The 26470-nt window shown below is 59.3% G+C and overlaps 3 protein-coding genes across 3 annotated transcripts in view; 1 reads left to right on the top strand and 2 right to left on the bottom strand.

The window, feature by feature from the left end:
- Positions 1-16339, top strand: part of dcaf8 (DDB1 and CUL4 associated factor 8) — a 36443-nt gene extending 20104 nt beyond the window's left edge. The window contains exons 6-16 of the mRNA XM_072564667.1: positions 768-1489; positions 5234-5374; positions 5516-5610; positions 7764-7874; positions 9717-9789; positions 9925-9982; positions 10106-10213; positions 10358-10488; positions 12648-12767; positions 14657-14773; positions 15281-16339. Coding sequence (XP_072420768.1) covers positions 768-1489; positions 5234-5374; positions 5516-5610; positions 7764-7874; positions 9717-9789; positions 9925-9982; positions 10106-10213; positions 10358-10488; positions 12648-12767; positions 14657-14773; positions 15281-15397 — 1793 coding nt within the window. The 3' untranslated portion in view covers positions 15398-16339. The remainder of the gene's footprint in view (positions 1-767; positions 1490-5233; positions 5375-5515; positions 5611-7763; positions 7875-9716; positions 9790-9924; positions 9983-10105; positions 10214-10357; positions 10489-12647; positions 12768-14656; positions 14774-15280) is intronic.
- The window catches only part of LOC140468579 (calsequestrin-1-like), a 348864-nt gene that overhangs the window by 206257 nt on the left and 116137 nt on the right, over positions 1-26470 (bottom strand). The window lies entirely within an intron of this gene.
- The window catches only part of LOC140468574 (sodium/potassium-transporting ATPase subunit alpha-2), a 48624-nt gene continuing 39841 nt past the window's right edge, over positions 17688-26470 (bottom strand). The window contains exons 11-19 of the mRNA XM_072564666.1: positions 24128-24278; positions 22282-22450; positions 22005-22159; positions 20444-20567; positions 19668-19813; positions 19390-19520; positions 18910-19011; positions 18208-18299; positions 17688-17931 (exon numbers count right to left, since the gene is read on the bottom strand). Of these exons, the coding sequence (XP_072420767.1) occupies positions 17903-17931; positions 18208-18299; positions 18910-19011; positions 19390-19520; positions 19668-19813; positions 20444-20567; positions 22005-22159; positions 22282-22450; positions 24128-24278 (1099 nt within the window). The 3' untranslated portion in view covers positions 17688-17902. The remainder of the gene's footprint in view (positions 17932-18207; positions 18300-18909; positions 19012-19389; positions 19521-19667; positions 19814-20443; positions 20568-22004; positions 22160-22281; positions 22451-24127; positions 24279-26470) is intronic.

Raw genomic sequence — 26470 nt, 5'->3', positions numbered from 1 at the left:
TTGCACTATTGGTAATTCAGCATGGCCAATCCACCCTAACCTACACATCCCTGAGCACTATGGGTAATTTAGCATGGCCAATCCACCCTAACCTACACATCCCTGGGCACTATGGGTAATTTAGCATGGCCAATCCACCCTAACCTACACATCCCTGAACACTATGGGTAATTTAGCATGGCCAATCCACCCTAACCTACACATCCCTGAACACTATGGGTAATTTAGCATGGCCAATCCACCCTCAGCTGTACATCTTTGGATTGAGGGAGGAAACCCACACAGACATGGAGGGGATTGCAAACTCTACAAAGACACAATCTCCCAAAGCAGGAAGTGAACCTGGGACCCTGGTGCTGTGAGGCAGCGGTGCCAACCACAGAGCCACCACGCTGCTCACCGGCGGTTTGTCTGCCTTGGTTGTTGCTGTGCTACCCCCCAGGCCGGGCAGAGCCCACACTCTGGGCTCTGCTAACCTGACTGGCAGCTCCTCCTGTGGTGTTCCCGGTCCCAGTACCCGCTGCGTGGCTCTGACTGCCCTGAGGCCTGGTTCACCCCCTGCCCCCGGCTGCTGCATCCTCTGAGACCGATCACCCGCCCCGCGGCAGCTCCCAGTCCAGCCAAACCCCCGTCTGTTTCGGTTGAACGTCCCTCCGTTGTCGATTTGGGTGGGAGCCCGTCTGAGGGAGGGGAGTGTGGAGCTCAGTGTCGGGAGCAGTCACCCTTGCTTTTTAAAAAAAAACAAACCTGCCGCTCCTCCCCCACAGGCAGCCTGTCGAGCAGCCCCGAGGACACGGAAGAGGCGCGTGAGTCATCCTCGGGCATCGAGGTGGAAGCCTCTGACCTCAGCCTGAGCCTGACTGGGGATGAGCACATGGCCGAAGAGGAGGAGGAGGGGGATGAGGAGGCAGGCGGCCAGCGCCGAAGGGAAGGGGGCCGGCATGGCACCGACCAGGAGAGCTCGGACGAGCGGGACTCTGACTCGCTGGAGGACACCGGCACCTACTCCATCGTGGACGAGGAGGAGGAGGAGGAGGAGGGGGGCGGAGAGGAGCGCGAGGAGGAGACCAAGATGGAGGACGGGCAGTCCGGCCCCCGAGCCCGGCGCCGCCGCGGGCCGAAACGTGCCAGTGAGCCGGAGCGGGACTCCTCTGAGGAGGAGGCCGCCCTGGAGCGCTGGGTGCACTCTGAGGTGGCGGCGCTGCCCCCCCCGACCTGGTGCGCGGCCCCGGCGCTCGGGGGCCGGGAGATTGGCCGGGACCCCCGGGCCTTCATGTACCGGGCGTGCGGGGCGCGGACCTTCGTGGAGCGCCTGCGGCTGCAGCACAGCCTGGAGCACCACGCCGGGTGTGTCAACACGCTGCACTTTAACCGGCGGGGCACCTGGCTGGCCAGCGGCAGCGACGACCTCAAGGTGGTGATCTGGGACTGGGCACGACGCAAACCGGTCCTGGAGTTCGACACCGGTCACAAGAGCAACGTCTTCCAGGTAGGCACAGTGGGCACGGCGGCTGGCCTGGACTCGGGATGGTGCTGAACGTCGGAGTCTGACCGCGGGAGGGACAGGGAGCGGGTGGGGGGAGGGGGGTGGGGGGAATATACCACCCTGACCCAGTGTCCCCCGCGGGGTCGGGGTGTATTCGGGGTCTGTCCCCTCCCCGTGTCCCCCGCGGGGTCGGGGTGTATTCGGGGTCTGTCCCCTCCCCGTGTCCCCCCGGGGTCGGGGTGTATTCGGGGTCTGTCCCTCCCCGTGTCCCCCGCGGTGTCGGGGTGTATCCACCATCCCTCCCCCTGTCCCCCCGGGGTCGGTGTGTATTCACCGTCCCCTCCCCCTGTCCCCCCCCGCGGGGTCAGGGTGTATTCACTGTCCCTCCCCGTGTCCCCCCGGGGTCAGGGTGTATTCGGGGTCTGTCCCTCCCCGTGTCCCCGTGGGGTCGGGGTGTATCCACTGTCCCTCCACGTGTCCCCGCGGGGTCGGGGTGTATTCGGGGTGTGTCCCTCCCCGTGTCCCCCCGGGGTCGGGGTGTATTCGGGGTCTGTCCCTCCCCGTGTCCCCCCGGGGTCGGGGTGTATTCCCTGTCCCTCCCCGTGTCCCCGCGGGGTCGGGGTGTATTCCCTGTCCCTCCCCGTGTCCCCGCGGGGTCGGGGTGTATTCGGGGTCTGTCCCTCCCCGTGTCCCCCCCGGGGTCGGGGTGTATTCGGGGTCTGTCCCCTCCCCGTGTCCCCGTGGGGTCGGGGTGTATTCGGGGTCTGTCCCTCCCTTTGTCCCCCCCGCGGGGTCGTGGTGTATTCGGGGTCTGTCCCTCCCCGTGTTCCCCCGCGGGGTCGTGGTGTATTCGGGGTCTGTCCCCTCCCCGTGTCCCCCCCGGGGTCGGGGTGTATTCGGGGTCTGTCCCCTCCCCGTGTCCCCCCCGTGGGGTCGGGGTGTATTCGGGGTCTGTCCCCTCCCCGTGTCCCCCCCGTGGGGTCGGGGTGTATTCGGGGTCTGTCCCTCCCCGTGTCCCCCCGGGGTCGGGGTGTATTCGGGGTCTGTCCCCTCCCCGTGTCCCCCCCGTGGGGTCGGGGTGTATTCGGGGTCTGTCCCCTCCCCGTGTCCCCCCCGTGGGGTCGGGGTGTATTCGGGGTCTGTCCCTCCCTTTGTCCCCCCCGCGGGGTCGGGGTGTATTCGGGGTCTGTCCCTCCCCGTGTCCCCGCGGGGTCGGGGTGTATTCGGGGTCTGTCCCTCCCCCCCGGGGTCGGGGTGTATTCGGGGTCTGTCCCTCCCCGTGTCCCCCCGGGGTCGGGGTGTATTCACTGTCCATCCCCGTGTCCCCGCGGGGTCGGGGTGTATTCGGGGTCTGTCCCTCCCCGTGTCCCCCCCGGGGTCGGTGTGTATTCGGGGTCTGTCCCTCCCCACGGGGTCGGGGTGTATTCGGGGTCTGTCCCTCCCCGTGTCCCCCCCGGGGTCGGGGTGTATTCGGGGTCTGTCCCCTCCCCGTGTCCCCGCGGGGTCGGTGTGTATTCGGGGTCTGTCCCTCCCCGTGTCCCCACCGCGGGGTCGGTGTGTATTCGGGGTCTGTCCCTCCCCGTGTCCCCACCGCGGGGTCGGTGTGTATTCGGGGTCTGTCCCTCCCCGTGTCCCCCCCGGGGTCGGTGTGTATTCGGGGTCTGTCCCTCCCCACGGGGTCGGGGTGTATTCGGGGTCTGTCCCTCCCCGTGTCCCCCCGGGGTCGGGGTATATTCACTGTCCCTCCCCGTGTCCCCGCGGGGTCGGGGTGTATTCGGGGTCTGTCCCTCCCCGTGTCCCCCCCGGGGTCGGGGTGTATTCGGGGTCTGTCCCTCCCCACGGGGTCGGGGTGTATTCGGGGTCTGTCCCTCCCCGTGTCCCCCCGGGGTCGGGGTGTATTCACTGTCCCTCCCCGTGTCCCCGCGGGGTCGGGGTGTATCCACTGTCCCCCCCCCGGGGTCGGGGTGTATTCGGGGTCTGTCCCCCCCCCGGGGTCGGGGTGTATTCGGGGTCTGTCCCTCCCCGCGGGGTCGGGGTGTATTCGGGGTCTGTCCCTCCCCGTGTCCCCCGCGGGGTCGGGGTGTATTCACTGTCCCTCCCCGTGTCCCCCCCGGGGTCGGGGTGTATTCGGGGTCTGTCCCCTCCCCGTGTCCCCCCCGTGGGGTCGGGGTGTATTCGGGGTCTGTCCCTCCCCGTGTCCCCCCGGGGTCGGGGTGTATTCGGGGTCTGTCCCTCCCTGTGTCCCCCCCCCGGGGTCGTGGTGTATTCGGGGTCTGTCCCTCCCTTTGTCCCCCCCGCGGGGTCGTGGTGTATTCGGGGTCTGTCCCTCCCCGTGTCCCCGTGGGGTCGGGGTGTATTCGGGGTCTGTCCCTCCCCCCCGGGGTCGGGGTGTATTCGGGGTCTGTCCCTCCCCGTGTCCCCCCGGGGTCGTGGTGTATTCGGGGTCTGTCCCTCCCCGCGGGGTCGGGGTGTATTCGGGGTCTGTCCCTCCCCGTGTCCCCCCGGGGTCGGGGTGTATTCACTGTCCCTCCCCGTGTCCCCGCGGGGTCGGGGTGTATTCGGGGTCTGTCCCTCCCCCCCGGGGTCGGGGTGTATTCGGGGTCTGTCCCTCCCCGTGTCCCCCGCGGGGTCGGGGTGTATTCACTGTCCCTCCCCGTGTCCCCCCCGGGGTCGGGGTGTATTCGGGGTCTGTCCCTCCCCGTGTCCCCCCGGGGTCGGGGTGTATTCACTGTCCCTCCCCGTGTCCCCGCGGGGTCGGGGTGTATTCGGGGTCTGTCCCTCCCCCCCGGGGTCGGGGTGTATTCGGGGTCTGTCCCTCCCCGTGTCCCCCGCGGGGTCGGGGTGTATTCACTGTCCCTCCCCGTGTCCCCCGCGGGGTCGGGGTGTATTCGGGGTCTGTCCCCCCCCCGCGGGGTCGGGGTGTATTCGGGGTCTGTCCCCCCCCGCGGGGTCGGGGTGTATTCGGGGTCTGTCCCCCCCCGCGGGGTCGGGGTGTATTCGGGGTCTGTCCCCCCCCGCGGGGTCGGGGTGTATTCGGGGTCTGTCCCCCCCCGCGGGGTCGGGGTGTATTCGGGGTCTGTCCCCCCCCGCGGGGTCGGGGTGTATTCGGGGTCTGTCCCCCCCCCCCCGGGGTCGGGGTGTATTCGGGGTCTGTCCCCCCCCCCCCGGGGTCGGGGTGTATTCGGGGTCTGTCCCCCCCCCCCCGGGGTCGGGGTGTATTCGGGGTCTGTCCCCCCCCGCGGGGTCGGGGTGTATTCGGGGTCTGTCCCCCCCCGCGGGGTCGGGGTGTATTCGGGGTCTGTCCCTCCCCCCCGGGGTCGGGGTGTATTCGGGGTCTGTCCCCCCCCCCCGCGGGGTCGTGGTGTATTCGGGGTCTGTCCCTCCCCGCGGGGTCGGGGTGTATTCGGGGTCTGTCCCCCCCCGCGGGGTCGGGGTGTATTCTCTGTCCCCCCCCGCGGGGTCGGGGTGTATTCACTGTCCCCTCCCCGTGTCCCCCGCGGGGTCGGTGTGTATTCACTGTCCCTCCCCGTGTCCCCCGCGGGGTCGGTGTGTATTCACTGTCCCTCCCCGTGTCCCCCCGGGGTCGGGGTGTATTCGGGGTCTGTCCCTCCCCGTGTCCCCGCGTGGTCGGGGTGTGTTGAGGATGAGTCTCTCCCCATGTCTGTGTAATGTTGATCCATGTTTCCTTTGTATCTTTCCCACTTCTCCCCCTCCTGCTTCCTTTTTGCCCCGTTTGGTTTTGTGTAGGCCAAGTTTTTGCCGAACAGCGGTGACTCTACCCTGGCCATGTGTGCTCGGGACGGTCAGGTTCGCATCGCTGAGCTGTCAGCCACAGAGTGCTGCAAGTCGACCAAGCGCGTGGCCCAGCACAAGGGCTCTGCACACAAGGTGAGTGAGCGTGCTGTCACGGCTGGACTCGGGACTTCCATCCCCGCCTCGTGACCCCCCACCTGAACGTCCTTTCCCCCACCTCACGGTCGATGAGTTTGTGGTTTGGATCTGGATGCAGCTTGTCTGTTTCTCCTGTAGCTGGCTCTGGAACCGGACTCCCCCTGCACCTTCCTGTCAGCCGGCGAGGATGCGGTGGTCTTTGCCATTGACCTGCGACAAGAGAGGCCAGCGTCGTGAGTATCTGGGCTGTGCGTCGGGAGGGTGGCGTGGCTGGTGTTGGACTTCTACGCCAATCCACTTGTGCCACAGCCTGTTGTGGGCAGCAAACCAGATGGACATCACCGAAGCCTCCCATAGAATCATCGAGACGTACAGCGCGGAAACAGACCCTTCGGCCCAACCCGTCCATGCCGACCCAGATATCCCAACCCAATCTAGTCCCACCTGCCAGCACCCGGCCCATATCCCCCCAAACCCTTCCTATTCATATACCCATCCAAATGCCTCTTAAATGCTGTGATTGTACCAGCCTACACCACATCCTCTGGCAGCTCATTCCATACACGTACCACCCTCTGGGTGAAAAAGTTGCCCCTTAGGTCTCTTTTATATCTTTCCCCTCTCACCCTAAACCTATGCCCCTCTAGTTCTGGACTCCCCCACCCCAGGGAAAAGACTTTGTCTATTTACTCTATCCATGTCCCTCATGATTTTATAAACCTCTATAAGGTCACCCCTCAGCCTCCGACGCTCCAGGGAAAACAGCCCCAGCCTGTTCAGCCTCTCCCTGTAGCTCAAATCCTCCAACCCTTGCAACGTCCTTGTAAATCTTTTCTGAACCCTTTCAAGTTTCACAACATCTTTCCGATAGGAAGGAGACCAGAATTGCACGCAATATTCCAACAGTGGCCTAACCAATGTCCTGTCCAGCCACAACATGACCTCCCAACTCCTGTACTCAATACTCTGACCAATAAAGGAAAGCATTCCAAACACCACCTTCACTATCCTATCGACCTGCGACTCCACTTTCAAGGAGCTATGAACCTGCACTCCAAGGTCTCTTTGTTCAGCAATACTCCCTAGGACCTTACCATTAAGTGTATAAGTCCTGCTAAGATTTGCTTTCCCAAAATGCAGCACCTCGCATTTATCTGAATTAAACTCCATCTGACACTCCTCAGCCCATTGGCCCATCTGGTCCAGATCCTGTTGTAATCTGAGGTAACCCTCTTCGCTGTCCACTACACCTCAATTTTTGTTGTCATCTGCAAACTTACTAACTCTACCTCTTATGCTCGCATCCAAATCATTGATGTAAATGACAAAAAGTAGAGGACCCAGCACCGATCCTTGTGGCACTCCACTGGTCACAGGCCTCCAGTCTGAAAAACAACCCTCCACCACCACCCTCTGTCTTCTACCTTTGAGCCAGTTCTGGATCCAAATGGTTAGTTCTCCCTTCAGCAAGGTTCGATCTCATGGAATAATCAGTCTCCCATGGGGAGCCTTGTCGAACTGAAGTCCATATGGATCATCTACTGCTCTGCCCTCATCAATCCTGAGTTTTTTTTGAAGTAACAACAAAATCAAGTTTGTGAGACATGATTTCCCACGCACAAAGCCATGATGACTATCCCGAATCAGTCCTTGCCTTTCTGTCCTGTCCCTCAGGATTCCCTCCAACAACTTGCCCATCACCGAGGTCAGGCTCACTGGTCTATAGTTCCCTGGCTTGTCTTTATCACCCTTCTGAAACGGTGGTACCTCACCTGTGACTATTGATGATACAAATATCTCAGCAAGAGGCCCAGCAATCACTTCTCTGGCTTCCCACAGAGTTCTCAGGTACACCTGATCAGGTCCTGGGGATTTATCCACCTTAACCGTGTGGAAGCTGGCCAATCGGCCTTGCAAAGAGCATCCCACCCAGACTTTGAACCCTTCCCCCCCGCCAGCCACCTTTCCCTGTACGTCCCATGTGGAATCCACTGAACCTGTACATCTCCGGGCTGTGTGAGTCCAAGGCTCTGTTTCTGTGCTGGGCTATGACTTTAAAATTGGGGCACTGGGAGGAAATGGGGATGTCGTGCAAACTCCCCACACACAGTCACCCAAGGGTGAAATCAAACCTGGGTTCCTGGGCCAGTGTTCTGGGGATCGGTGCTCATCTTTCAACACCAACGCAAAGTGCAAGCGATCCATGCCATTCCGGTGTTTGCTTGCGGGAGCTTTTCTGCGCTGAGTTGGCACTGCCTTCCTGGCGTCTTTCGCAGCGATCGCACTTCCCGGGCCTCCCCTCCCTGTCACCACACCACGGCTGCGTGCTTTGGCATGTTTAACAGAAGCGACCTTGCACCTTCTCTTCTGTCCTTCCCCCTTCCAGGAAGTTGGTCATCACCAAGGAGAAGGACAAGAAAGTTGGCCTGTACACCATCTACATGAACCCATCGAACACCCACCAGTTTGCTGTTGGAGGGAGGGATCAGTTTGTCAGGTGAGACCCTGTGTTCCTTCTCCCCTCATTTCCCCCCCCCCCCCCCGGCAGCCGAGAATCTCTGGCAAACTGGGCAGCGTCTAAAAGTCCTGATGAAGAGCTCGTGCCCGAACCGTCGATTCTCCTGCTCCTTGGATGCTGCCTGACCTGCTGCGCTTTTCCAGCGCCACTCTATTCTTGACTCCAATCTGCAGTCCCCACCTCTGCCTGGCATCTTGCTTCTGTCAGGAGTTGGGTACCAGCCCTGCCTGCGGTTTGTCACCTTTTTTTTGAGTCGTGTTATACAGCCTGCCCTCTGAGCAGTGATCTATAACCCCTTGTACAGTGTCAGAGCAAGAGTTGGCTGCTTAGCCCTTTCAGGCCACTCCAACAATGAACAGGACAATGTAGCCTCCATTCCACATTCCTGCCTCTTCCTGTTTTGCCCCTCTTATCCATCAGGAATGTATCCACCTTTTTGTCTGTAAAGCGTGCATCCACCACTCGCTCTCTCTTCTAACTCCGCCTTGGAGATATTCCGTGATCCACAGTCTGATCCCCTCGGCCCCTCTTGATCAGCTTCAGTAAGATTGCCTCTCGGTTTTGGAATTCGAGTAGACACTGACCCAGCCTGTCCAACCTTTGGCCTCCTGTAAAGCAGCTTCCCTCATTCCCGGTCTTCCTCTTCCCGCCCCCTCCCTGAACTGTGCCAGCACACTGGCGCCGTTTGCAAAGGGAGGTTTAAACTGTCCGCAACACTTCAACGACGGCCTCAGCCGCACTCCCAGAAGGTAGATGTTGTTTAGTATTTGTTTGTCTTGGAGCAAACAGTTGTTCTGTTTAAACTCCCTTTTGTTTAGTTGCTGTTAATGTTGAGATTAACATAGCAGGCAGCTTTGTACATGAGCTCAGCTGTCTCTCCATTTTTAAACCAAATGTGTTTTGCTGCTTTTTATTTTAAAAATCCTTCCTGCTAAGGTGGACCAGTTCACATTTTCTCAGCCAATCAAGTTTGTGTACTGCTTTTATTTTAAAAACTGTGTGTGCGCGCGCGCGTGGCTGTCTCTGTGTGTGCGCGCGCGCGTGGCTGTCTCTGTGTGTGCGCGCGCGCGTGGCTGTCTCTGTGTGTGTGCGCGCGCGCGTGGCTGTCTCTGTGTGTGTGCGCGCGCGTGGCTGTCTCTGTGTGTGTGCGCGCGCGTGGCTGTCTCTGTGTGTGTGCGCGCGCGTGGCTGTCTCTGTGTGTGTGCGCGCGCGTGGCTGTCTCTGTGTGTGTGCGCGCGCGTGGCTGTCTCTGTGTGTGTGCGCGCGCGTGGCTGTCTCTGTGTGTGTGCGCGCGCGTGGCTGTCTCTGTGTGTGTGCGCGCGCGTGGCTGTCTCTGTGTGTGTGCGCGCGCGTGGCTGTCTCTGTGTGTGTGCGCGCGCGTGGCTGTCTCTGTGTGTGTGCGCGCGCGTGGCTGTCTCTGTGTGTGTGCGCGCGCGTGGCTGTCTCTGTGTGTGTGCGCGCGCGTGGCTGTCTCTGTGTGTGCGCGCGCGTGGCTCTGTCTCTGTGTGTGTGCGCGCGCGCGCGTGGCTCTGTCTCTGTGTGTGTGCGCGCGCGCGCGTGGCTCTGTCTCTGTGTGTGTGTGCGCGCGCGCGCGTGTCTGTCTCTGTGTGTGTGTGTGCGCGCGCGCGCGTGTCTGTCTCTGTGTGTGTGTGTGCGCGCGCGCGCGCGTGTCTGTCTCTGTGTGTGTGTGTGCGCGCGCGCGCGCGTGTCTGTCTCTGTGTGTGTGTGCGCGCGCGCGTGTCTGTCTCTGTGTGTGCGCTCCTGATGCCCTCTGCACAACACATCTGCCCTAATGCTTGTGCATCTGACTTTCTCTTGCAGGGTGTATGACCAACGCAAGATAAATGAGAATGAGAACAACGGCGTGCTGAAGAAGTTCTGCCCTCATCACCTTGTAAGAGAACGGTGTGGAATCCCCATCTCCTTGTTGTTGAACCGTCTGTCAGTCTGTGTATTATGAGTGCCTGTATCCCCAGTGTCACTAACTATCTCCTTTCTTTCTCTCTCTCTCTCCTCCCCCCTCTGGCAGATCAACAGTGAATCAAAAGCCAACATCACATGTTTGGTCTACAGCCACGATGGCTCTGGTGAGAGCATTGCGACGATCTGACCGCACGGGCTGGTGAGGGGACGGTGGGGCTTCAGTCAGGAGGCGTTTCATCACTGTTTTCTAAAGCTTTTTTTTTTCCCCCTCCCCCTCTGCTCCTCAGACCTGTTAGCAAGCTACAACGACGAGGACATCTACCTCTTCAACTCTTCCCACAGCGACGGCGCCGATTATGTCAAACGTTACAAGGGGCACCGCAATAACGCTACAGGTCAGCCACTGGCACCTCGCGTTCTCCCGTGCCCATGTTCCTGTGTGTGGATTTTGGGGAGGGCTATCCCGGGTGGGTGGGTACTCTGATGCGGACGGATCTCCACGCGCTATCTTTCTCCCCTTTTGTTTGTTTTTTCCGCAGTTAAAGGGGTGAATTTCTACGGCCCCAAGAGCGAGTTTGTCGTGAGCGGCAGTGACTGCGGCCACATCTTCCTCTGGGAGAAGTCGTCCTGTCAAATTGTCCAGTTCATGGAGGGCGACAAAGGGGGAGTGGTGAGTATAAAACAGCCGAGGGGCGTGGGCTGGTACCGCATGTAACTTTAGTTCCCTGCAGTGCGGGAGGGGGTCCCCCCCCCCCCCCCCCAACACCGAAGCAAGGCCACGTGCCTCCTCACACCCGGGCTTTCGGAAAACTGCCTGAGCTCCGTTTCCACCGACTTGTCGTTGTATTCGCTTTACAGGGGTGGAGATGGCTTGCTGGTGTAATCACGAGACTGTGAATCCAGACCCCAGATGACAGGGGCGCTGGAAAAGCACAGCAGCTCAGGCAGCGTCCGAGGAGCAGCAGACCCGATTATTCTGGGCAAAAGCCCTTCATCAGGAATAGAGGCAAGGAGCCTCGGGGGTGGAGAGATAAGTGGGAGGGGATTGGGCTGGGGAGAAGGCAGCAAAGAGTCCAATAGGTGGATGGAAGTGCGGGGTAAAGGTGATAGTTCAGAGAGGAGGGTGGAGTGGGTAGGTGGGGCAGGTTATGGGGACAGCGCTGAGCTGGAAGGTCGGAACTGAGGTAAAGGGGGGGGCAAGGGGGTTGTGGGGTGGGGGGGGGGGGGGGGGGGGGGGAGGGGAAATGAGGAAACTGGTGAAGTCTACGTTGATGCCCTGGGGGTGGAAGATGAGGCGTTCTTCCTCCAGGCGTCGGATGGTGAGTAAGTGACAGTGAAGGAAGCCCAGGACCTGGATGTCCTTGGCAGAGTGGGAGGGGGGAGTTGAAATGGGCTATGGGGGGCGGTGGGGCTGATTGGTGCGGGTGTCCCGGAGATGTTCTCTGATCAATCCAGAGGCCTCGGTAATGTCCTTCGGCCCAGGGTCCAAAACCTGCCGTGGCAGATGGTGAAACTCCACTTCTTAACCACAGACGGCTTGTCGGGGAAACCCAGTCTGGTTCACTGACGGCCCGTCGAGTGAAGGAACCTACCATTCTCACCGGGTCTGGCCTGCATGTGACTCCAGACCCACAGTCGTGTGGTTGACTGTGTGCGCGCTAACAGGGATGGCCAACAACTGCTGGCCGGGCCAGGGATTTGTCCCGTGACTGAATATTTCTTTTAAAAGGAGAGCAACTCAGTTCGACACGGTTCTGAAATGTCGAAGCCGAGACTCTGACTGACTGCTGTTTGATCATCCCATTCGCTGTCCCCCTCTTCCTCTCCAGTCTCGCAAATGTTCGCTGCTTGTAGAATTGGATCTGGTTTTTTGTTTTGAAAGTTGGGGTTGACTCTTTGTTCTAACCTCTGCTGAGCTGCGTAATCCCAACTGTTCCTCTTAAAATAAAACTGCTCTCCTCTCCCTGCAGGAGAGAGGTGTCCCTTCTGCAATCCTCTTCTTATTTGATCGTTTGGTAACACCACTTGTAGGCCACTCCTGATCACGTTTCTACTTGTGAATGAGGAGCAAACCCTGAGGGGCCAGTACAAGTTGGTCTCAAAATCTGTCCTGCTGAGCCCACTGCAGCCTGCAGCACAGCGAGTATGTGGGCTCCCCTTCCCGTTTGGATGTGTTGAAGGCCAACTTATGAAACACGGCAGCCAGCTCCCACCCACAGTGCGTCGGTTTTCCTGTTCCTGTTGGTCTGCTCGGAAGTATCTGCTCCAGAATCGCTGAGCAGATGGGCTCTGCCCCTGCCCAGCGCGTGCTGCACCACGAGTACTCTCGCCACTGGCCAGTGCGCTCTTTCCCAGGCTGTCCACGTTTAAAGTTGTCCCTGAAGGTTGCAACTTTAAGTGAATCATTGACTCCTTCAGGAATCCATGTTAAACCAGGAATGAGGTGTAGTCGGACCTCCCTTTGCAGAGGGGAATAAAAACTTAAAAAAGCTTTGTATCTTTACTCCAAGTTTAAGTAGCCCCTTTTTTGATTCGTGACGGGGTGGGGGGGGCGGGGGATTCTGTTGTGGCTGGGTGAGTCCGTGTGGGGTGGGGTGGGGATCCTTCCCGGAGGTTAGTCGGCCTGGTATGGTCGTTGAGAACTGGAGCAGGGAGACGGAGCACACTCCCACACTGCGCTAAGAGTTGGGTCCAGCTACGTGAGCAACATTAGGAGAACTGTCCTCTGTGCTCTCCCTCCTTCCTCTGATCTTCTTGAACACTGCTTCCTCCCTGTCTGTTTGCACTGTCTAACATCACCTCCCCCCCACCCCCCTCCCCTGTTCTCAGGTGAATTGTCTGGAGCCACATCCTCACCTTCCTGTCCTAGCGACCAGCGGTCTTGACCACGATGTGAAGATCTGGGCCCCCACGTCTGATGCTGTGAACGGGTTGTCCGGATTAACCGAGGTAAGCCTTCCTTCGGGTCAGGAGCTGTGGGCTGGCTAAGTGTCTGCCGCCCTGCAGGGACTCTTGGGGAGCTGTCCCCTTGAGCTGCTGCTGTCTCGGCAGTTGGTAGGGAACCTCGCAGTGCCCTTTTTTTATTTTTAAGGGAGGGAATTTCAAGGTTTTGACCCAGTGACAGCGAAGGAAGTGTTTCCAAATCAGGATGGGGAATGCCACAGTGACCTGTACCTCCATGATATTTCCATGTATCTCCGCTGCCCTGGTGAACTCACTCCCATCCAGAGTGACCCAGGTGCTGCCTGAGGATTTTTTGGGGGATTTCTGTCAGGGGGTGTTTGTGGGTGTGGGGCCAATCAAGCAGGGGAGCTGCTTTCTCCCTGGATGGGGTCGAGCTTCTCGAGCGTTGGAGCTGCCCCTATCCAGGAGCAAGCGGGGTGTATTCCCTCACCCACTCCTGACTTTTATAGATGGTGGGACAGGCTTTGGGGGAGTCAGGAGGGGAGTTACTTGCAGCTTTCTTCCTAACCTCTGACCTGCTCTACATTAGTGCGTCTGATCCAGTTGCTGGTCACTGACCGTTAATGATCCTGATTGTCGCCAATGATTCGGCAACAGTAACGTTGTTAAACCTCGAGGGGTAATAGTTCAGGTTCGACATTGTTGGATTTGCCCATTTGAGTCCCGGTGGGGGTTCTGAGACCAGAGCTGGAGCACTCCTGAGCCGAGTCGATCTCTGTGCTGAAGGGAGGGATAGATCTGCCCCGAGCAGGTAAAGGTTCACACGCAAGGTTGTGAAGGGTCGTCCATCTGGTTCGGTCGACAGCAGTGACCTCCCTGAGGACTGGCACCAACCTAAACAGACAGAGGTGCAATTCTGTCTCGGCAGTTCCAGACCAGTGTGAGAAAATTCCAACAGGATCTGGACCAGATGGGCCACTGGGCTGAGAAGTGGCAGATGGAGTTTAATTCAGATAAATGTGAGGGGCTGCATTTTGGGAAAGCAAATCTTAGCAGGACTGATACACTTAATGGTAAGGTCCTAGGAGGTGTTACTGAACAAAGAGACCTTGGAGTGCAGGTTCATAGCTCCTTGAAAGTGGAGTCGCAGGTCGATAGGATAGTGAAGAAGGCGTTTGGTATGTTTTCCTTTATTGGTCAGAGTATTGAGTACAGGAGTTGGGAGGTCATGTTGCGGCCTGTACAGGACATTGGTTAGGCCACTGTTGGAATATTGCGTGCAATTCTGGTCTCCTTCCTACCGGAAAGATGTTGTGAAACTTGAAAGGGTTCGGAAAAGATTTACAAGGATGTTGCCAGGGTTGGAGGGTTTGAGCTACAGGGAGGGGCTGAACAGGCTGGGGCTGTTCTCCCTGGAGCGTCGGAGGCTGAGGGGTGACCTTATAGAGGTTTATAAAATCATGAGGGGCATGGATAGGGTAAATAGACAAAGTCTTTTCCCTGGGGTCGGGGGAGTCCAGAACTAGAGGGGCATAGGTTTAGGGTGAGAGGGGAAAGATCTAAAAGGGACCTAAGGGGCAACTTTTTCACACAGAGGGTGGTACGAGGATGGAATGAGCTGCCAGAGGATGTGGTGGAGGCTGGTACAATTACAACATTTAAGAGGCATTTGGATGGGTATATGAATAGGAAGGGTTTGGGGGGGATATGGGCCGGGTGCTGGCAGGTGGGACTAGATTGGGTTGGGATATCTGGGTCAGCATGGACGGGGTTGGGCCGAAGGGTCTGTTTCCATGCTGTACATTTGACTCTGAAAGGACCAGGATTTACTTCTGTGTTTTACTTCTGTGTCTGTTGTTTTTCCCTCTTGCCCCCTCCCTCCCTCCGGTTACCCTCCCCGCTGCTGGGTGGATGGTTGGGAATTACCGCTGTAGGTGATCAAGAAGAATAAGCGAGAGAGGGACGAGGATTGCCTCCGTCACACTGACCTCTTTGACAGTCACATGCTCTGGTTCCTCATGCACCACCTGAGGCAGCGCCGACATCGCCAGGTGGGTCCGAGGGGCACTGGGAGGGGGCTGATCCCAGTGTGCCTGGGGCAGAGGGGCACTGGGGGCTGGGAGGGCGCTGGTCCCAGGGTGTCTGGGTCAGAGGGGCACTGGGGGCTGGGAAGGTGGGTCCGAGGGGCACTGGGGGCTGGGAGGGGGCTGACCCCAGCGTGCCTGGGACTGCAAAAGGGAGGAAGTCCTGGAAGGACGCAACCTGGGCATCTGATGAGGCCCATTTGGCTGTGGGTGGGGCAGACACCCCAGGAGAGAGGGGAGGGTTGATGGCTGGGGGTTGCTGGGGAGACGAGAGTGTGTGTGAAGGGAGGGTGTGGTAAAGAAGGAATGAATTTCAGTCTCTAAGGGCTCGGAGAGAAGAGGTTGGGAGAACGGAGACTGGGGGAGTGCATTGGGTTAACCACTCCACTTTTATTTTGCCCTATTTCTAACTCTTTGTACTTGCTCCCCCTCCCCCTCTCTCCCCTCCATGTTCCCTTGCTCTCTCCGTGCCAGCGGCCCAGGGATTCCACAGTTGGACCGGAGGAGGAGTCTGAGGATAGTACAAGTTCCTCGGAGTCGTCCGATGAGGAGGGGGATGGCCCTGACCGGGTGCAGTGCATGCCTTCCTGAGGCAGGGAAGGTGGTCGGAGGTGGGGGGAGAGAGAGAGAGAGAGAGAGAGACCGGGCCGTGTGGAGATACAGACACACAGACTGAGCACCAGGCACATGGACTCACCCTGTCTGACAGCAGTGGATGTGTCTGGTTGAAACTGCCCTTCGCTCTGCGCCATCACACTGATCCGAGGACACGTGGCTTTGTCTGAGAGCAGCACGAGGATTGAATGCGATGTCCAGAGCAGGCACAGGAACCTCTGCGTGTGGTGTATAACACATCTCTCCTCCATCACCACCTCCGAAATCAGGCACTCTCACTCCTTCCTTCGACTTTGCACTCTCCCTTCTTTGGTTCTTGTTTTCTTTGCTTTTTTTTTCTTTTTTTCCTTTTTTTCCCCCTGCTTTTTTCTTCCTTTCTTCCTTTCTCTCTCTCTCCTTTTCTTCTCTCTCTCTCTCTCTCTCCCTCTCTCCTTCTCTCTCTCCTTCCCTAACACGTGCAATTGCGAATATATTTTCTGATTTATTTTTTTGTTTGGATTTCTAGTTCTGTAGAATCAGCGGCCAGCCCACACCAGCACTGCTTCCTGTTTTAATTATGGTTTGGAAAAATATTGAAAATGACAAAAAAAAAATTCAGACAAAACAAAGAAACTAGTTTCTTCAAAAAAGAACAAAAAAAACCCCCCACCAGCTGCCGTTTCCTCCCTCCCTCCCTCCCGTTCAGCTCACACACCCTCAGGTAAACCTGAGGCTTGGAGTGGCTCCCTCTGACCTGGCAAGGGGGGGGCGGGGGGTGGCAGGAAGCCAGGAGCAGTGGGTCGAGAGAAGGATTTCGATTTAAGCTTGGCAATATCTGACAGCAGATAACGCTTTGTTGCTTTCCGTGTTTCTCTTCTTTAATTTTGAATTTTTTTTTCCAAAATAGTTCCCGAGTAAAGATCGCATTGAGTGATTTAAGTTTCTGGGTCATTCGGCCAGTCTCTTCTTGTTTTTAACTTTTATTTTTTTTTAAAATTCCTTCCCTGTCGACGAGGGACATTTCACAGCTGCATGTTTCTTTTCTCCCCTGGTTTCTGCTTTGCTGTCCAAGTTGTGTTTGACGATAATGTATAATGGCTGTGTGAGACATGCAGGGCACTAGGAGATGTTCAGGGGCCAGGCAGCTGCCCCTAACAGCAGACCCATTCATCGTTTTGTCACTGTCTTCTCCGGGTAACGCGCAATATTACCATGTCCCCATTCGTCTTGTCCCTTGCTCACTGTGGCAGCAGTGCATCTCATCGGATAAGTGACAGCAATCCAACTGTGGGTTCCCTTCTTGCCTGGAGGAGCCTTGGCCCTAGAATTGTTCAGGGCTCCCTCGTGGCATCCTGCTCTCTACAAATGCTCTGGGTTGGGGTCAGTTTTTTAAAAAAAGGTTGCAGGTGGTACAAGTCTGAGTAGTACTGTGAGCAGAGGACAAAGACTTTGACAAGGTGAGATAGATGAAGTTGCGCACAGAAATAGGAAGAGAGACCTCACCATAGTGTGCTTCTTTCGTTAACCAGGGTGTGGTACAGAGGGCCGAGAGTGTAGATCCACTGTTAATATTCTAAGCCTTTATTCCTAAAGCCAGGGAGATTAGCCTAGGCAGTCACATACTCCAGCAGAAACCCCATTTTGCACACTCTGTTCTGCCCTGGGTACCTTTTGGGGAAAGGGGGGTGAAGATAGAGTGGAAACTGGAACAGATGGGTGAGGAACAACACCAACATGGAGAGCAAACACCATTTACATTTTGAGGAGGGAGTGCTGATCCATGGGCCAAGTAAACATCAGTTATGAGGAATGCACAGGTTGATGATGACTGGCAGTTAATTGCCAAGCCTTATTTAAATTTTAAACCCAGCATCTTCGCACTCTTCAAAATATCGCACTGGGGTGCTGAACAAAGAATGGACTGTGCTATTTTTGTATTTAGTTCAGTCGCAATGTGAATTTGCGAGTCACATTACATATAGGGCTCACTGGTTTGTAACCACGAGGCTGGCTGCATTTACATATCAACCTGGTTCAAACTCCATCCTCGAGTAGGAACACCATCCCCCTCCGAGGCACTCCCTATCCTTGGGTGTCGTTGGTAAAATCCTGGCCCACTCTCTTACCGAAGGGTGTTGGGGGATGTACCTACAACACAGTGGACCGCAGTGGTTTGAGAAGGTAGTCACACTATCATCTCCAGAGTAATGGAGGTCACCGAGACACCACTTCTTTCCCCCCTGCTGTTCAGAGCCTGAGTAAAGACACTGACACAAGCACACAGAAGTTTGGAGGAAATCTGTTTAATTTAAATCGGTGCAGAAAGAAAGTGGTGATTTATCAATGCATTTGATTAGCTGGAAGGTGGGAGGAGGAAATGGGGGGTTGGGGGGTTAGGGGGAAGAGGGAGGGGATACCACACTAAGCTTGTGACCGGTCTCCTCCTGCTACAAGGGCTGCCTGAAGGAGGAGAGTTGTCCAAGGGAACACAGGCACGGTGCCTCAGTAATAAGTCTCCTGTTCGACCCAACCTGTGAAACCAAGTCAGAAAGAGATCACTACCTGTCATAGAGATGTCCAGCATGGAAACAGACCCTTCGGTCCAACCCGTCCATCCCAACCCAATCTAATTCCCCCCCACTCCGAGCCATAAAAGTTCCTGTCCCTATGTGTACTCATCAACACAACACAGGCCCCTGTGTGCTTCTGAGACCAACACAGCTACAGGGCAATCCTGCTCAAGCCCCTCACTGATTTACCAATCCCCTACTCCCCGCCAGCAGGAACATTCCAGAAGGGCTTCTCACCTCCGGGACGTCGGCGGAGGATGAATTTCCGAACCTCGTCGTAGATGAAGATTAGGAGGCTGTAGGGGAAGGCACAGAACCACCAGGGAAGTCTGTGGATTGGAGCAGGGAATTCGTCATTTTCCAATCTGTGTATGCCCAGTTCCTGAGCTCTGTCCCCTACACCTCTGCCTATCTCCAACATCCTGCAACCCCCTCCTTACTTCTAACACCCTACACCCCCTCCCTATCTCTGTAACCCCCCCAGCCCCTACACCCCCTCCCTATCTCTGTGATCCCCTCCAGCCAATACACCCCCTCCCTATCTCTGTGATCCCCTCCAGCCAATACACCCCCTCCCTATCTCTGTAACCCCCTCCAGCCCCGACACCCCCTCCCTATCTCTGTAACCCCCTCCAGCCCCGACACCCCCTCCCTATCTCTGTAACCCCCTCCAGCCCCTACACCCCCTCCCTATCTCTGTAACCCCCTCCAGCCCCTACACCCCCTCCCTATCTCTGTAACCCCCTCCAGCCCCTACACCCCCCTCCCTGTCTCTGTAACCCCCTCCAGCCCCTACACCCCCTCCCTATCTCTGTAACCCCCTCCAGCCCCTACACCCCCCTCCCTGTCTCTGTAACCCCCTCCAGCCCCTACACCCCCTCCCTATCTCTGTAACCCCCCCAGCCCCTACACCCTCTGTCCCTATTACTTCACACTCACTTCAGTGGGTACATGCGTAATGCCACGTCCATTCCTGGGCAGTAGGAGAGGAAAGCTGCAAGGGCGGTCTCCTCAAACAGTCCAAAAATCAGGATCTTGTTCCTCGATTGTAGAGAAGTGGGAGGGAGAAAGGAGGAAGAAATTACTGCGTTATTAGATTAAACCCGAACACCCACTCTGGAGCTACTCTGACACTTTTATATTTAAAAAGATATAAAAGGGACCTAAGGGGCAACTTTTTCACCCAGAGGGTGGTACGTGTATGGAATGAGCTGCCAGAGGATGTGGTGGGGGCTGGTACAATTACAGCATTTAAGAGGCATCTGGATGGGTATATGAATAGGAAGGGTTTGGGGGGATATGGGCCGGGTGCTGGCAGGTGGGATTAGATTGGGTTGGGATATCTGGTCGGCGTGGACGGGGTTGGGCCGAAGGGTCTGTTTCCATGCAGTACATCCCTGTGCCACTCCCGATACCTACTTCATCCCTTGCTGGAAAATGGAGTTGCGCCTTGTCTTGCAGATGAGGAGATCGGCCCACTGGACCACCACGATACTGGCAAAGAAGGCCGTGTGACACGTGAACTCCACAATCTTCCGCTGCTCGTAGGTCTGGGGGGAGCAGAGACGTCATTAATGTTACCGCTGAGGAAGCCAAGGGGTCGGTCACCGCCCTCCCAGGAGGTTCCTCCCTCCAGACTCCCAACCCCCACCCAGTGAGAGATACACCAGCGTCCTCCCTCTCGCTGTCACACTCACCCACTCCTGGCCGTAGCTGTCCTCCAGGTCATTCTTGGAGCGATCGTCCCAGTCCAGTCGGATGTTTAGGAGCTTCGACGGGAGGAAGCCGTTCTCAGCCAGAATGACAAAGTAGGTGAAAAATCCCCCCAGGGCCTGGATCATCCCTGTCCGAGAGAGACACGGAGAATCGGCCAGGGACAGTCATCAGCTCTCCCTCCATCTCCTCCCTCTGGCCCTTCCTCATCCTCTTCCCCCCACCCTCTCCGTCTGTGCCTCACCCTCTCCCTCCCTCCATGCACCACCCTCTCCCACTGTCCATCCATCATCCCTCCCATCTGTCCCTCTCCCTCCATCAGTCCCTCTCCCTCCAACCCTCACCCCTTCCTCCATCTATCACTCTCCCTCACTGCGTCTGTCCCTCTCCCTCCATCCCTCTCTGTCCTTCACCCTCTCCTTCCGAGAGTCCCTCTCCCTCCATCTGTCCGTCCCCTCTCCACCTTCTGGCTGGCTTTCTCTCTCCCTCTCCCTCATTCTCAGACACTCACTCACTCACACACTCACTCACTCTCACTGTCCACACACCCTCTTCTTGTCCACTGTCCCTCTCATTCACTTGCCTTCCTCTCTTGCCCGACTCTCACCTTGCTTCTCCCTCCCTCACGCCTTCCCTTCCCTCTGTCCCTCTCTCTCTACTTCCCCCACCTCCTTCCCACCTCCCCACACTTCCTCCTCTCTCGCCCCCTCCTCCTTTCCCCCCCCCCCTCCCCCTCTCTCTCCTACGCCCTCCCTCTCACCGATCTGGCCGTATGCCATGCTGATCAGTTTCTCGTTCACCAGCTTGTCCGTCTTGGGGTTGCGCGGCTGGCGTTTCATGATGTCGCTCTCGGCTGCCTCGTAAGCCAACGAGATGGCGGGGACCTGGTGATTGGGAGGACGGAGATTACCCAGCGTCCAATCACAAGCCTCCGCCTCGGGCCTCCCTCCCTGTATGTCTCAGTCCTGGCCTCCGACTGCTTCAGCACGTGTGAAGGGGCCGGGACCAGTCCTGGCATCGGGTTCAGAGAGGGAGGGGGGGGGGAGGGGGGGCGGTCCTTGCTTGGAAAGCTCCACACCGGGAATAAATCCCTCCCGAGTGAAGAAGGTGGCTCTGTTGGCCCTCCTTCACTGATGGGTAAGCACCGTTGTCGCGTACAGCACGCAAACAGACCTGTCCACGCCGACCAGATATCCCAACCCAATCTAGTCCCCACCTGCCAGCACCCGGCCCATATCCCCCCCAAACCCTTCCTATTCATATACCCATCCAGATGCCTCTTAAATGTTGTAATTGTACCAGCCCCCACCACATCCTCTGGCAGCTCATTCCATCCTCGTACCACCCTCTGTGTGAAAACGTTGCCCCTTAGGTCCCTTTTAGATCTTTCCCCTCTCACCCTAAACCTATGCCCCTCTAGTTCTGGACTCCCCCCACCCCAGGGAAAAGACTTTGTCTATTTACCCTATCCATGCCCCTCATGATTTTATAAGCCTCTATAAGGTCACCCCTCAGCCTCCGACGCTCCAGGGAAAACAGCCCCAGCCTGTTCAGCCTCTCCCTGTAGCTCAGATCCTCCAACCCTGGCAACATCCTTGTAAATCTTTTCTGAACCCTTTCAAGTTTCACAACATCCTTCCGATAGGAAGGAGACCAGAATTGCACACAATATTCCAACAGTGGCCTAACCAATGTCCTGTACAGCCACAACATGACCTCCCAACTCCTGTACTCAATACTCTGACCAATAAAGGGAAGCATACCAAACGCTGCCTTCACTATCCTATCGACCTGGGACTCCACTTTCAAGGAGCTATGAACCTGCACTCCAAGGTCTCTTTGTTCAGCAACACTCCCTAGGACCTTACCATTAAGTGTATAAGTCCTGCTAAGATTTGCTTTCCCAAAATGCAGCCCCTCACATTTATCTGAATTAAACTCCATCTGCCCCTTCTCAGCCCATTGGCCCATCTGGTCCAGATCCTGTTGTAATCTGAGGTAACCCTCTTCGCTGTCCACTACACCTCAATTTTTGTTGTCATCTGCAAACTTACTAACTATACCTCTTATGCTCGCATCCAAATCATTGATGTAAATGACAAAAAGTAGAGGACCCAGCACCGATCCTTGTGGCACTCCACTGGTCACAGGCCTCCAGTCTGAAAAACAACCCTCCCCCACCACCCTCTGTCTTCTGCTGTGATTGTACCAGCCTCCTCCACCACTTCCTCAGCCAGCTCATTCCACCTGCGTGCCACCCTCTGGGTGGAAGCCCCCATCCCCCAGCACCCCTCGCCCAGCTCGCTCTCCCCATCACTCACCATGTCGGTGCCCAGGTCAATGCAGAGGATGGTGACCGTGCCCAGGGGCAGAGGGATGTTTGCCACGATGAAGAGGAGGAACGGGGTGATTTCGGGGATGTTGCTGGTCAGGGTGTAGGCGATAGACTTCTTCAGGTTGTCGAATATCAGGCGGCCTGCAGGGGGAAGTGGCGAGCAGACACGCTGGCGTCACCAAGGGGCAGGACGTGGAGGTACCACCCCCCCCCCCCGCACCCCCCCCCTCCAGCCTCCCCAACCGGGCACGCCCTCCCCTCACCTTCTTCCACCCCCGTCACGATAGAGGCGAAGTTGTCATCTAACAGGATCATGTCGGCCGCTTGCTTGGAGACATCGGAGCCCGAGATCCCCATGGCGACACCGATGTCGGCCTTCTTCAGGGCGGGAGAGTCGTTGACCCCGTCTCCCGTGACGGCCACGATGGCGCCCTGCGGGCAGGAGGCAGTCAGTCAGGGGAAGGGATGCCCGGTGCACTCGCGCGGCCGGCACCATAGGGCAGCCTTGGGGGAAGGGTACCTGAAGACCGTCGACTAGCAACAGCCTCTGGTCAGCCGGGGGATCGATTGCGTTCACTCAGAGTCGCAAACTATTTGGGATAGTCCGGTGAAGGGGGGGAGGAGGACAGAGTACAATCCCCAGGGCGGGACGGGGAGCTGACTGTGAGTCACTGCACCGACAAATCCTCGGAGGGCAGGAGTTCGAACCCGACCGTGGCTGTCAGTGTACTTTGGATTGAAATCACAATTCTGGGATATTCCAGACACAAATGAAAAGGTCGAAGGGTGACCGTGACCAACTGTCGTAGAAACGGAGTCATGTGGTCACAGCGCGGAATCAGACCCTTCGGTCCAACCCCGTCCATGCTGACCCAGATATCCCAACCCAATCTAGTCCCACCTGCCAGCACCCGGCCCATATCCCCCCAAACCCTTCCTATTCATATACCCATCCAGATGCCTCTTAAATGTTGTAATTGTACCAGCCTCCACCACATCCTCTGGCAGCTCATTCCATACACGTACCACCCTCTGGGTGAAAGTGTTGCCCCTTAGGTCTCTTTTATATCTTTCCCCTCTCACCCTAAACCTATGCCCCTCTAGTTCCGGACTCCCCGACCCCAGGGAAAAGACTTTGTCTATTTACCCTATCCATACCCCTCATGATTGTATAAACCTCTATAAGGTCACCCCTCAGCCTCCGACGCTCCAGGGAAAACAGCCCCAGCCTGTTCAGCCTCTCCCTGTAGCTCAGATCCTCCAACCCTGGCAACGCCCTTGTAAATCTTTTCTGAACCTTTTCAAGTTTCACAACATCTTTCCGATAGGAAGGAGACCAGAATTGCACACAATATTCCAATAGTGCCCTAACCAATGTCCTGTACAGCCACAACATGACCTCCCAACTCCTGTACTCAATACTCTGACCAATAAAGGGAAGCATACCAAACGGTGCCTTCACTATCCTATCGACCTGGGACTCCACTTTCAAGGAGCTATGAACCTGCACTCCAAGGTCTCTTTGTTCAGCAACACTCCCTCGGACCTTACTGTTAAGTGGATAAGTCCTGCTAAGATTTGCTTTCCCAAAATGCAGCATTTATCCAAATTAAACTCCTGAGGAGACAGAGCACAGGATAGGCCCTTCTGCCCATTAAGTCTGCATTGACCCACTACCCAAGTCCCATTTGCCATCACTTGGTCTGCAGCGTGATGCCATTCCGGGCAGGAACGGTGTGGCCAGTAACTGCCCTCTGTGAGTGGCACCACGATGGTGCAGTAATAATGGCCTACCCAGCGATACTGGCATCGGGTTGTATGGCTCAGCGGGAGAATTAAAGATGGGGGGGAATGGGTCTGTGTTGGAACACTTCAGAGGGTCGGTGTCGGGCCGAAGGGCCTGTTCCCACACGGTCTGGTCTCGAGGCACCCCGGCCCATCAGGAAGGTGTGTGTGTGACTCCCTCCCTCTGCCACTCCGGGACCTCCCGTGGAATTGCGCGTTCCGGAAGACCGCTCGGTCTGTCCCAGTTTGGCCCAACGCGTGTTGGGGAGGGGGAGGGAGGGGCGAACGCCCCCCCCCACCCTCCCCATGCGGTTCGGGACCCACCTGCCTCTGACAGCCCTCCACGATGATCAGCTTCTGCTGGGGGGAGGTGCGAGCGAAGACGATCTCGGTGTGGTTGGCCAGGATCTGGTCCAGCTCCTCCTGGCTCATGTCCTTCAGGTCAGTCCCATGGATCACGCATGCCTTGGCGTCCCTGGATCAGGGGGGGCGGGGGGCAAAGTTCACAGAGAGGGTGGGTGGGCGGGCGGGGCTATGGGTTTGCCAAGAAGGCTCAGGCAAACAAACCCCACCCGGTGTTAGCTTCAGACGACCCACACCCCCCTCCCCCCGCCCGCCCCCCTCACGAAGCCCAGGGCTCTCCCGAAGGTAAGGACGGGGCACCAAGGGGTGGGCAAAACCGACGGACTGCTGCCCCCCAGTCCACCCGAATCCCAGTGCGGGAGGGAGTGGGGAGGGAGACAGTGAGTGGAGGAGTGAGTGAGACAGTGAGTGAGGAGTGAGTGAGGCACTGGGAGTGAGACAGTAAGTGGGGAGTGAGTGAGGGACTGGGAGTGAGACAGTGAGTGGGGAGTGAGAGTGAGGGTCTGGGGGTGAAACAGCGAGTGAGGGAGTGAGTGAGGGTCTGGAAGTGAGTGAGTGAGTGAGGGTCTGGGAGTGAGAGAGGGACTGGGAGTGAAACAGTGAGTGAGGGACTGGGAGTGAGAGAGTGAGTGAAGGAGTGAGTGAGGGACTGGGAGTGAGACAGTAAGTGGGGAGTGAGAGTGAGGGACTGGGAGTGGGATAGTGAGTGAAGGAGTGAGTGAGGGTCTGGGAGTGAGACAGTAAGTGGGGAGTGAGAGTGAGGGACTGGGAGTGGGATAGTGAGTGAAGGAGTGAGTGAGGGTCTGGGAGTAAGTCAGTGTGTAGGAAGTGAGTGAGGGACTGGGAGTGAAACAGTGAGTGGGGAGTGAAAGAGGGACTGAGAGTGAGATAGTGAGTGAGGGAATGGGAGTGAGTGAGGGACTGAGAGTGAGACAGTGAGTGAGGGAATGGGAGTGAGTGAGGGACTGAGAGTGAGATAGTGAGTGAGGGAATGGGAGTGAGTGAGGGGGGGGGGGTGGGGGGGGGGGGGGGGGGGGGGGGGGGGTGGGGGGGGGGGGGGGGGTGGGGGGGGGGGGGGGGGGGGGGGGGGGGGGGGGGGGGGGGGGGGGGGGGGGGGGGGGGGGGGGGGGGGGGGGGGGGGGGGGGGGGGGTGGGGGGGGGGGGGGGGGGGGGGGGGGGGGGGGGGGGGGGGGGGTGGGGGGGGTGGGGGGGGGGGGTGGGGGGGGGGGGGGGGGGGGGGGGGTGGGGGGGGGGGGGGGGGGAGGGGTGGGGGGGGTGGGGGGGGGGGGGGGGGGGGGGGGGGGGGGGGGGGGGGGGGGGTGGGGGGGGGGGGGGGGGGGGGGGGGGGGGGGTGGGGGGAGGGGGGGGGGGGGGGGGGTGGGGAGGGGGGGGGGGGGGGGGGGGGGTGGGGGGGGGGGGGGGGGGGGGGGGAGGGGGGGGGGGGGGGGGGGGGGTGGGGGGGGGGGGGGGGGGGGGGGGAGGGGGGGGGGGGGGGGGGGGGGGGGGGGGGGGGGGGTGGGGGGGGGGGGGGGGGGGGGGGGGGGGGGGGGGGGGGGGGGGGGGGGGGGTGGGGGGGGGGGGGGGGGGTGGGGGGGGGGGGGGGGGGGGGGGGGGGGGGGGGGGGGGGGAGGGGGGGGGGGGGGGGGGGGGGGGTGGGGGGGGGGGGGGGGGGGTGGGGGGGGGGGGGGGGGGGGGGGGGGGGGGGGGGTGGGGGAGGGGGGGGGGGGGGGGGGGGGGGGGGGGGGGGGGGGGGGGGGGGGGGGGGGGGGGGGGGGGGGGGGGGGGGGGGGGGGGGGGGGGGGGGGGTGGGGGGGGGGGGGGGGGGGGGGGGGGGGGGGGGGGGGGGGGGGGGGGGGGGGGGGGGGGGGGGGGGGGGGGGGGGTGGGGGGGGGTGGGGGGGGGGGGGGGGGGGGGGGGGTGGGGGGGGGGGGGGGGGGGGGGGGGGGTGGGGGGGGGGGGGGGGGGGGGGGGGGGGGGGGGGGGGGTGGGGGTGGGGGGGGGGGGGGGGGGGGGGGGGGGGGGGGGGGGGGGGTGGGGGGGGGGGGGGGGGGGGGGGGGGGGGGGGGGGGGGTGGGGGGGGGTGGGGGGGGGGGGGGGGGTGGGGGGGGGGGGGGGGGGGGGGGGGGGGGAGGGGGGGGGGGGGGTGGGGGGGGCGGGGGTGGGGGGGGGGGGGGGGGGGGGGGGGGGGGGGGTGGGGGGGGGGGGGGGGGGGGTGGGGGTGGGGGAGGGGGTGGCGGGTGGGGGGGGGGGGGGGGGGGGGGTGGGGGGGGGGGGGGGGGGGGGGGGGGGGGGGGGGGGGGGGGG

This window comes from Chiloscyllium punctatum, chromosome 47 (assembly GCF_047496795.1).
Source record: "Chiloscyllium punctatum isolate Juve2018m chromosome 47, sChiPun1.3, whole genome shotgun sequence".
NCBI classification, from domain to species: Eukaryota; Metazoa; Chordata; class Chondrichthyes; order Orectolobiformes; family Hemiscylliidae; genus Chiloscyllium; species Chiloscyllium punctatum.
The sequence above is the reverse complement of the archived record's forward strand: the minus strand, read 5'-3'. Positions and strand labels throughout refer to the sequence as shown.